This window comes from Camelina sativa, chromosome 9 (genome assembly GCF_030686135.1).
Source record: "Camelina sativa cultivar CO46 ecotype springtype chromosome 9, ASM3068613v1".
In the NCBI taxonomy this organism is placed as follows: Eukaryota; Viridiplantae; Streptophyta; class Magnoliopsida; order Brassicales; family Brassicaceae; genus Camelina; species Camelina sativa.
In genome coordinates this window covers 5130646-5141897 of record NC_141888.1, presented here as the reverse complement: position 1 = coordinate 5141897, position 11252 = coordinate 5130646, and the positions used below count along the sequence as shown (strand labels likewise).

The following is an 11252-nucleotide window of genomic DNA, read 5'->3' as shown; positions in this document are numbered from 1 at the left end:
ATGAACTGTGAACCGTTCTTTGTGTCGATCTCGTAAGGCAGCTCGTAGTGTAGAGAATATATTTACAGACGAAGTTATGTACGTCCTTGTCCTTGATTTTGGTATAAGACTAGGCTTCGACCCCCTTTGTGAAATTATCGATTAAGCCAAGGATGTAACATTGCTTGATGGTGGCAACGAGCTGATGATGTCCATCACCCAGCTCATAAAGGAATACGTGGCAGCTCTGGTGCGTAGCAACTCGGTTGGTTGATGATTTATGGGACATGTCGTTAACAATTCTCGCATTTCACGATGAACTTCTCGAAGTCGGTGATCATAGTCGGCCAATAGTGGCAGTCCTTCTTGATGCGCAGGACCAAGGCTCGTCCTTCAAAATGGTTGCCGCCTGCTCCTTTGTGTGTCTTCGTCATTACTCGTATCTTGTCATCGTCATGTAAGCAGGCTAACAGGGCCCCTGAGCACTTTAACGAAGCAAGAATTTATTCATCAAGGTATTGTGGGCGGCTTTGGCTTTTTGTCGCCAGGCGGCCAACTTCTCCATTGGTAGGTCTCAATCTGCCAGGTAGAATTTTTCACGACCCGCCAGTCTGTCTTATCATCGAAAGAAGGTGGCTCAAACTGTCTGCTTTGACTAGTTGATTCAACCTCTTAATTGGGGTGTCGATGCTTTCTACTGGGATTAATCGTTTGAGGTCAGGATCAGAGGTCGAGGCTAGTGCGTCTGCCAATAAGTTGTCTCCTCGAGGAATCTTTGTCAGCTCAAACTCGTTGAATCGTTTAGCCATGATCTTGACGAGATCCAAGTAAGCCACCGTTGGTTCACTTTTGCTGTCGTATTCTCCACGAAGCTGGCGAGCAACGAGGTGGGAGTTGCAAAAAGCATGGAGTCGCTTAATTTGTATTCTGTTCGCAAGCTTAAGTCCGGCGATGAGAGCTTTGTAGCTGGGGACATTGTTTTTTGCTTGGAACCTTAGGCGGAACGAATGCTCAAATATAATTGCCGGTAGGTGATGTTAAGCGTTCTCGACTGTTGGGTGACGGGTCTTGGCGTCTTCGAATGACTTGCTTACTCAAAAAATTGGTCGTTTCTCTCCTCGGTCGTCTTTTACTAGCACCCCGCTGACTGTAGATGTTGATACCGCGATATTAAGGAAGAGTTTCTCGCCGTGATCGGGCTTCGTGAGGATCGGCAGAGTAGAGAGGTAATTTTTTAGTCATTTTAACGCGTCCTGACAAGCTTCACTACATTCAAACTTTACCTGACTTTGATAAAACGGAAGAAACTTGTCGGTCGATCTTGAAATGAAACAATTCAGAGCAACGATCTGGTCGGTCAGGCGTTGAACCTCCCTCGCATTTCTCGGTGATGGTAGATCAATAATGGCTTTAATTTGCTTTAGGTTAGCCTCAAGGCCTCGCTGGGTCACCAGATATTCAAGGAATTCACCTGACTTTACTGCAAAGGTGCACTTTGTCGGGTTCAACTTCATACTATATTTATTCAGCACGTTAAAGCACTGTCGAAGGTGGGCAATGTGCTCATCAGCGTGTAGTGATTTGAAGAGCATGTCGTTGATATATACTTCCATGGTTCGGCCATGTTGATCCGTAAACATCTTGTTTACCAATCACTGATAAGTGGCGTATACGTTTTTTAGGCCAAAGGGCATGACTTTGTAACAATAGGTTCTCCGGTTGGTGATAAATGAGGTCTTCTCCTGGTCGTCCTTATGCATAAGAATTTTGTTATAGTGAGAAAACACATCCATGAAGGTAATAAACTCATTGCCCGCGATTGCTTCGACGAGCTGATTCTTGGTAGTGGGAAACTACCCTTTGGGCATGCCTTGTTCTGGTCCGTAAAATCAAAGCAGACCCTCCACTTCCCATTCGTTTTCTTGACGACGACTAGGTTTGCCAACCACTAGGTTTGCTAACCACTTGGGATAATTGACTTCCACGATCGACCCGGCACCGAGCAGTTTCTCCACCACGTCGTTTACTGATTGCAATGATTCCAGACCCAACTTTCGTCTTTTATGCTTAGTTGGCTTATATGTCGGATCAGTGTTCAGTTCATCTGTAGTGATCTTCGGATCAATGGCCGTCATATCGGCTACTGCCATGCAAAGGTTGTCAAATTTACTCTAAAAAACAGGGCAATTCGTTACACATTTCTGGGGTTATTTCTGTCCCAATATGTATGCAGCGGGATTAATCAGTCTCATTGATGTTTACCTCTGCGGGATTAATCGGTTTTCCGTAGGTCGGTGCGGCATTATCGACTCCAGCCCCTCATTGTTATTGCTATAACTTCTTTGAGGTATGCTCGATAAGGAAACACTATCGTGCGACCTGCTGATTGCCTCGCACAGTGCATATGTCTTTTTGAGTTGGGAACTTGGCGCACTGGTAGTACGTGGATGGGACAGCGTTCATCTTATGGATCAATGAGGTGCCAAAGATGACATTGTTTATCGTTGGCTTGTCGATGACAATGAAGCCTGAATATTTTGCCATTCCTTCAATCGTTCTGATAGTCAAGATAAAGTAATCGTCAAATTCGGTCAAAGAGTGGCAGTCAGATTTGATGTCATGCTCGCTAATTTCCATTTGTGCCAATTTGTTCCAGAATCTTCTAGTGTCGACGAGGATCCTTGTTACTTGACTTTCGCTGATGAGGAGTTCAATGACCTGCAGGTCACTGTGCAGTAAGTCTAGTCCCTCCAAATCGTTTTTTCTGAAAGATACTGCTGTATCTGGGAACGTATTCTTGGGCGGCCATGATCTGGTCATCTCGGCATTTTTGGTATAATTCCTAATTGAATGAACTGAGTCGTTGCATCCTGTCTGACCTCCCATAATCATGTTGATTTGTCGCCTGGATTCTGGTCGGAGTTGTTCTTGTTGAGGATAGGTATGAGGTCTTTTTCCCTGTCCTTCTTCGTCTGATTCTTCCGGCTCGTTGTCAACTTGATCATCGAGCTGCCTTTGATCTTGAATGAACTTTCGGGCGATGCTCTCGGCTGTCTGATTCTGACTTCTGGTCCCTGGCCTGGTTGGCTTGCTTATGTCTGACTATCGTTATTCCGTCGTTTTTGTAAAGACATTCTTTGGTTGCATGTGTGTTGCTTTTGTGGTACTCACAGTACTGGGAGGTGTTACCTTCTGCGTCCTAACTTTGGACATACTTATTCCAAGGCTGAGCCTACTGAGCTCCTCCACTTACCGCGAAGATTCGCCGAGTGCGATCTTAGTTTTGGTTGAAATGTTGGCGAGGCTCAACATGTTCATTTTTGGCCACCGGTACTACTTGCTCCTTTGCAACCATACTCTTTGCTGATGTGTGCCTCTTGGCAAAGACGACCTTTTTCTTTTCAACTTTGATATGCTTTCAGGCTTGGCACTGAGCATCCGCCAATTCCTCTTTAAACCGAGACTTGTACCCCTACACATTTTTGACTGCGACGATTCTCGCTGCATCCGGTATAGAGATAAGGACGACGATGTCTTTGAAACACCCAATGAACAATGAGAGTGACTTATTTGGTTCTTAGGGTTAACGACCAAAGGTCGGTGTATAAATTCTTGTTTTTCATTAGGACGGAGAATTAATTCAGAAATGTGGTCATTAGGTCTTGAGTATTGTCGATCGACCTGGACGGTAAAAGAGAGAAACAACTTAACGTCAATCTTGTTAGATGCTCGGCAAACACTTGACATGAACCGGCATCGTACTCTTTGGGACTGAACTGAAGTGGGCCAAGTGTCACTTCAAAGGTCAAGAGGAAATCACGTGGGTCAATTGTTCCATCGTAGTACCCCAACCTGGGTTTAATCGTTTGTCACACTAGCATAGTTACCATGCTTCGAGAGAAAGGTGTTTGCCGAGAGGCTTTGAGTACCAAGTCCAATTATGGGGCTTTACTCGTCGCTTTATGAAACGTTGTCGTTATATCCCGCATCTATTGTTTGATTTTCCTTATTTCTCTATCTTTTGGATCTTCGTTCATCCCACCATCCCACCAATGTTTGCGGATGGACGGTCTTCCGGTCTATTAACTCTCAACTACGGCCTTGCTGTCACTTCGACGTGCTTGGGTCGATTGGGACTCGTCGGGCAGCATGTAGATGATTAATTTCCTCTTGAGAATTGGCCTAAGCTGCAGTTAGGGCGTCTAGACAGTTGTTGGCTCTCTGCTTTTGCTGATCGAGGCATCTTATTATCCCGCGTAACAGTTCGTCAATGCTGGAAATGGACGAGCCTTGGAACAACGCAAGTGGTGCTGGGTTGAGGGTTGCCTTGGTTTCCGATGGGCTTGCAAGGCTTGTTGAATGAATTCCCGGGCTTTCCGTGGTCGCAGTCTCCCTGGGAGCAGTCAGGGTTGGAAGGAGAGTTAGTCCATCCTAATCCGTTGTAGGCGTGGTCGTTCCTCCGGCCAATCCTGTTTCCATGGTTGATCTGCTGTTGTTAGTTTGTCCAATCATCTTACTGAGTTATTTGTAGGTATGTCTTTTAATTTCAAAGAAGACTTGGACTTGGTTCCTCCTACCTGACATGTCAAATTGTTGATGTCTAAATCGAGTCACAATTAAAGTATAGTGTCTGAGTAAAAAGTACCATTTTTTTTTTATAAATATAAGCCGAGGCTTGTCAAAGACCAAACTACAAAATGTGTCTCGACGAGCTAACAAGACGCGAGTTAATTTCGATAAAGTCGAACGAACTCTGTGGTTCGTCCAATTTACTAAATCAACGAGTTAGCCGTTAATTTTCTATCGTTTCTCTAACAGTTTCTCCTCCCCCTTCTCTCAAATGTCGTATGCTCGTATTTATAGAATATTATGTCGGTTCGTCGCCGAAATAACCAAAATACCCTTATTAACATTATGAGAATCCCATCTATTTTTTGTGGATGCAAACCAACTCTAATAAGACCTATAATATCAATATCTATATTTTAAATAATGCATGGAAAATAAGAAACGATATCACTGTTCATAATCCCAGAAATTATTAAATAATTAATAGAGACTTTTGCAAACTAAGAAATATATAATAAACAATCTTTCTAGTCAAATATTCTTATATGAGTCAAAGTTCGAAATCTGTAAACTGATTAAATTACTTAACAAAGTGAACATCACAATTGTACCAGCCGACATCAATCGAAGCAACTAGTATCGACTACTTATTACTAGTTTACTACCCGTGGCTTTTTTATATCCGTGTAAGCTGAGATTTTTTTTGTATATATAAATAAATAAATAAAACTCTTATTCTCAAAAATGGATATTTTCTTCTTCTTTTTAATTGTTAAAAGTCAAAACCAATTTAATAATAAAAGGTCTTTCGATTTATTTATACATAAATACCAAAAATTGATATATTCCATACTTATTTATTAGCGTTTTTTTTTTTTTTTTTGTCAACAACAGATCAGCTCAAACGAGCCAATTAGGGGGGAAATTATTTACAAACATAACATGATGCGGAGATATACGCGCTTGGCGTGCCAATGAATCCGCACTTACATTAGCATTTCTAGAAACTAAAGATAAAGAGAAAGAAGATAATTCCTCCCTATCAATCCTGATGTCGTCGAGATATGCCGAGAACGCTGGCCAGTCGGAAGGAGAAGACACCATCTTCACCAAATCTGAGCAGTCTGTGTAGAAAGCCACCTCTCTGAAGTCATGGTCGATCATGCAGCGCATCGCCCAAAGGAAAGCTTCAACTTCAGCGTGTAAAGGATACAAGCTTCGACGAAAATTCTTGGCTCCCAAAAACGGCGATGGAGTATGTATCGAGGTACAGCACCATCCAGCACCTGCAAACGTATCCCCTGCTTTCCAAGATCCATCTATGAAGCATCGATATCCTGAAAAGGCCGTTGGGAGGGAAGCAGAAGCCCCCCTGCCTAATATCCTTGGAAAGACCGGGATAGAGGGCAAAGCCTCTTGATCGACCTCTACCTGAGCCAGCTGCCACGCTGAAGCTTCGCTTTCAGCTATCCTAGCAGTTTCCTCCGGTCGCTCCTTAATATTCTCAAAAACGCATGCATTCCTAGCTTTCCAAATGTACCACATAATCCAAGGGAAAGCCGTGATCTGAGCCCCTGGATTCTGCTTCCCTAAGAAATTGTCAACATTGGTATACACTGAATCCGTCGAGAAAGAAATAGGCCCCACTGGCACATGTGCTAAAGCCCAAACCTGACGGGCCGGAGGACAAACAAAGAGTGCATGATTTATTGTTTCTGCATCCGCCCCACACCTTGCACAACCCATATCACAAGCAATACCCCGTCGCCCCAAATTTGCTGAAACCGAAATACATCCAGATAAAACTTGCCACATAAAATGTTGAAGTTTAGGAGGACACCGGACCCTCCAAACAGTAGCAAGGAGAGCGGTTATTTCTGGGCCAGAGCCAGGTGCCGCAAAAGTCCCAATCACATCATGCCGTGGAGTGTGGTATCCTGATTTAACAGTATACAACCCTGTTTTCGTGAAATGCCAACCGAAGGGATCATCCTTCTGGTTACCACCCAAAGGAATAGCCCCTATAAATGCAACATCTAGTGGATCAAAATGCTTATTAAGCATATCCATGCGCCAAGAATTTGTCTGTTGATCAATTAACTGATTCATTTGAAGAGAAGGGTCCTTTATCAGGCCCTTACTTAAAGCTGGTCTCGGGAATTGAGCCGGTACCCAAGGGTCAGACCATATGGAAATGGTGTCCCTGGAGCCAACCCGTTTAATTAGCCCTTTATTTACCAGAGAGCGAGCGGAACATATACTCCTCCATCAATAGGAGGGAGAGTATGACCTCATAGGATCCAAAGGATGCGTATTCCTATAGTATCTACTTTTAAAGACCCTAGCAAACAGTGAGTCCGAAACAGTGATCAGACGCCACAGTTGCTTGGCCAGTAAAGCCGAATTAAAATCATCCACATTTCTAAAACCGAGTCCACCCAACTGTTTACTAACACACAATTTTTCCCATGCCAGCCAATGCATGCCCCCCGACTGACCATTAGTGCTCCACCAAAAATTTGCAACTGCACTAGTAAGTTTGCTGTCCGAAAACATGACATCACAAACGTCGGAACCGCAGTAGCAACTGATTTTATCATCACTTCCCTTCCCCCTTTCGAAAGCAAATTTGCTGTCCAACCATTTGTCCGACTCTGGATCCGTTCTCGGACGAAAGAGAAGACCTTGGTTTTAGCCCCACCCAAACTTTCAGGTAACCCTAGATATGACCCCATCCCACCCAACGTTGTAATCCCGAGAACCTCCTGGAGCTCTGCCTTTGTTTGCTCCTCAATCTTGTGACCAAACTGGACCGAAGACTTTGAAAAATTTATTTGTTGGCCCGAAACAGATTCATACTGTTTGAGGATATCTAAAATAACCCGGCATTGATCTCTGTCTGCCTTACAGAAGAAGAGACTATCATCGCAAACAACAAATGCGTAATGGGCGGGCATTTGTTCGCCACTTTTGTCTTCTTTTCCGCCGTTTCTTTTTTTTGTCTTCTAGATTTTCTATTCATATAAGAAAGGATTACAATAGGTAACTTTGTAGTCTGATCAAAAGTTATTAAAGGAAAGTGATTAAAAAAAACTAACTTATCCCTCGAAAAAGTAAGTTCTAAACACTTTTTAGCTAAAAGGAAGACAAAAACCAAATACTAAAGAGAGGAAAAGAGTTTCTCATGTAACCAGGTTGGAAAACCAGTGGCTACATAAGATTGCGATAAAGCATAATATGCAACACTTTAAGCTATGAGAGAAGCTCCTCTGTTTTTGGATGGTTTCTCTAGCTGTACTCTCCAGTCTTGTATTCTAGTTAATCGCAGCAACATTTCTGATTGTTAGTGTGCGAAAGAAGGCCATGCTTTAGGTCTTAAGATCCCACCAACAAGCTCAGCTGATTTAAAGACAAAAATAATTTCCTTATGTTTATGGCTGATCATACTTTCAATCGCCCATAGGAAGCCCTGAATATCTGCTTCTTCTCTATTCAAAGATCCCATGATTGCTTTTCTGCTATAGATAAGAACCTTACCATGCTCATCTCTTAGGAACCAGGCTGCACCTGAAAGAGAGTTCTTTTGGCCTCTAGAGATGCCGATGTTACATTTTAACCAGCCAGCAGGTGGAGCTTTCCATTTAGTAACTGAAACATGAACTTTTTAAAGGCTTACTTATGAATAAATGGATGATGCAATCAAACAAACAGACATAAGTATGGATGATCAGAATGTATGCAAGGTGTTTCAATACCCTTATGATGTTGTAGCATAAAGGATGTCAATCCATAAAGAGTGATTATGCAAGCAGTCAAGATGTGATCAATGCATTCAAGTTAAGCCAAATATCAAGTTGGTTTGTTTCTAACAACCTAATGACAGAAATGTAAATGCAATGAACTAAGGCAACTTAAGACAATACTAATGCAGAATTAAACTATAGAACAAGTGCAATAAACTATGCTAAGCAAGAGAAAAATACTAACAAATGCAATTAAGAGCAAACTGGAATGAAACAGAACATGAACAAGGAAGTAAATTGGCGCTCGAGTAAGTGCTCGGTCGAGTGCAAGGTCGAACACTTGGTCGAGTGATGCATAACATAAGAACAGAAGCAAAACAAAGAACAGAGATGCAAAATAAATGATGACAAATGATTAAATATGAAAGCAGTAACAAACAATGAGCAAATAGGTCCTAGAGATGGGGTTAATTGGTTGGTATCAAGCTAAGCTTCCCCAGATTGTTTAACAAACTTCATAAAAGCTATCCCTAGACAATGATCTTCTAATACTTGTTAATCCATTCTCATAACAATAGCAATCAAGTTTAGTAACATCCTAACCCAACTCTCATTGGTGAAACCATACTAAACAGGCAATAAACTCCAGATCATTAAATGTCAAAAATCACCTTAAACATCCAATCTCTTAGGTTAAGCATGATAAATTCTATCATTAGCTTTATCTAACAACCTAAACATTGGTATGATGCAAGGAAGCTTAAGATCTATTCTTACCCTCTCAGATATAATAACAGCATAGAGCACATCTAACCCAGAAAGGATCTATAAACAATCAAGCTTAAACAAACTAGATAAACATAACTCTTTACCAACCAATCCCATCTCTAAGATCCTAAGCCACTAATCAGATCTAAAATCATCATGAAGAACACAAACCCAGAAATTTCTAAAACAGACATGATCATATAGATAAGAGAGAGATGAACAATTTAATACAAAGAAGTGAAAGCAAATACTCAATAGATTCAAAGTTATGAAGGTTACAAATCTATGAAAATCCTAGAAAAGATAAGAGATGATGCAATAAAGTAAAAGCAGCTAAAATGGCAAAAATCTATTTATGACATGTCTTGGACGGCTGCAGGGTAAAAGGCTTTACATAGGGGGAAGGGGTAACCCTAAAATAGCTAGAGGCCAAAATACAAAGGCGGCTGATGTTAGTTTAAGCGGAAGTGAAGATAGAAATGTGAGATTGAGAGGAGTGGAATGAGTGAAGAACAAAGAGAATAATGGTAGAATAGAATTCCATTAGTGTAAGGATTACAATGTCGGCTACAACCTTTAAATAGAGGAACAAAAACTAGGGCTACACACATTTAGTCGACAACTAGGTGATAAGGACATAAATAGAGAGAGAGGGGTGATCCCAACGGTGATAGTGACCGGTCATGGTCTCCTAGGATGAAGCCAACCCATGACTATGCTCCCTCCTTATCTTCTAACGGCTATAATGAGATTTCTAGATCCTTCTTATGGGCCTTAGATGACCAGGCCTTTACTCCCTTTAATATGTCTTGGTAGGATTCGGCCTTATCGAACATTGTACGGACGACTGTACGGACACGACTCGGCCTCTTGGTGATTTATGATCAGTAGTTGGAAGTGCTCGACCATGCTCGGTCGAGTGCATGGTCGAGTGGTTGGTCCGTCAAGTAACTCCAGTCTTCGATCTGGAATGATATCGGTTTAGTAAAACAAGAATAACTCTTGAACGACAGCTCCGATTGACCTGAGACCACCGACATTGGAAATATAACTCGATTTACAACAACTTTAACCAAGAAGGCTGAAGCTGAATCGCAACGGAAGATTTTCATTCGAATGGATCTTTGAGAAGCTCGTTATGAATCCGACCATGTACTCAATCGTGTGCCTGCTCGAGTGGTATGGTCGAGTGCCTACTTTTCCCTTCCTGATACTTCCAATCCTCTTGTTTAGCTCCAGAAATAACACCAAGTCCTTCCTTACCCTTTTAGAGCTCCATAACACCTAATAATACTCCAAATGCACAAATGTATGCAATGCATACTTCTAAACATCCTAAATGCATATTTGGACATAAATGGCTATAAAACCTAAGGAAACACTTCTATATGATGCAAAATATGAACTAAACAAGGCCTTAAATATGGTAAAAATATACTGACATTAGTAACTTCCCTTTGATCCTCAGCTTCTTCTATCATTTCACATTCAAGATCAACCTGTTGGGATAAACTCCATTGCTCTGCATCCTCTCTAATTTTTGTCACTGTATCAAGAGGATCAAACATTTTTGTTTCAAAGAAGAAAGAATTTCTATTCTTCCAGAGCCGCCAGAGTATCCAAGGGAAGAGCCTTCTGATCTCAATAGGAATGCTTGTGGTCTTTGATGATGTGTAGAGATAGTGAAAGTTTGAGTGCACTGAAAGCTCGTCAAAACCATCTAGAGGAGACAGGCAGCCATTAAAGCCCAAACCTGCCTTGCTAACACACAGGTAATAAGACATGATTGATTGATTCTCCTTCTTTACCAAAAACTTGGCATCTGGAATCCAGCTTAATTCCTTTTTTAGATATCAAATCAGATACTGGTAGCACATCACTAACTGCCCTCCACAAGAACGCTTTTATCTTAGGAACTGTTTGAAGAGACCAAACCTTGTTCTTAATGCCCTTCGCAAAGGGTTGCATCTCTGCTTCCGGAAGTAGGTCTCGAGCATAGGCCGTTTTCAAATGGTGAAAATTATTGTAAAACAAATAATAATCGGGATAAAAAGAAAAATTAAAATGATGCTACCGTAATAATAACTCTAATGGAAACATAAAACATATAGTAATAAGAAATAAATAAATGGATATATATATATATATATATATATATATATATTATAAAGCTTGGCTTTAAAATTACTTATT

At 41.5% G+C, this 11252-nt stretch overlaps 2 protein-coding genes across 2 annotated transcripts; both read right to left on the bottom strand.

The window, feature by feature from the left end:
- Window positions 1-4246: 4246 nt before the first annotated feature.
- LOC147937744 (uncharacterized) lies at window positions 4247-7505 on the bottom strand. The gene is made up of 3 exons (XM_087465244.1): window positions 7047-7505; window positions 5539-6648; window positions 4247-4465 (listed from the first exon to the last, which is right to left on the bottom strand). Exons 1-3 carry the CDS (start codon window positions 7503-7505, stop codon window positions 4247-4249), a joined length of 1788 nt encoding a protein of 595 aa, XP_087321370.1.
- A 386-nt stretch (window positions 7506-7891) lies between these two features.
- LOC147937743 (uncharacterized) lies at window positions 7892-10843 on the bottom strand. The gene is made up of 2 exons (XM_087465243.1): window positions 10498-10843; window positions 7892-8196 (listed from the first exon to the last, which is right to left on the bottom strand). Exons 1-2 carry the CDS (start codon window positions 10841-10843, stop codon window positions 7892-7894), a joined length of 651 nt encoding a protein of 216 aa, XP_087321369.1.
- Between the last annotated feature and the right edge of the window lie 409 nt (window positions 10844-11252).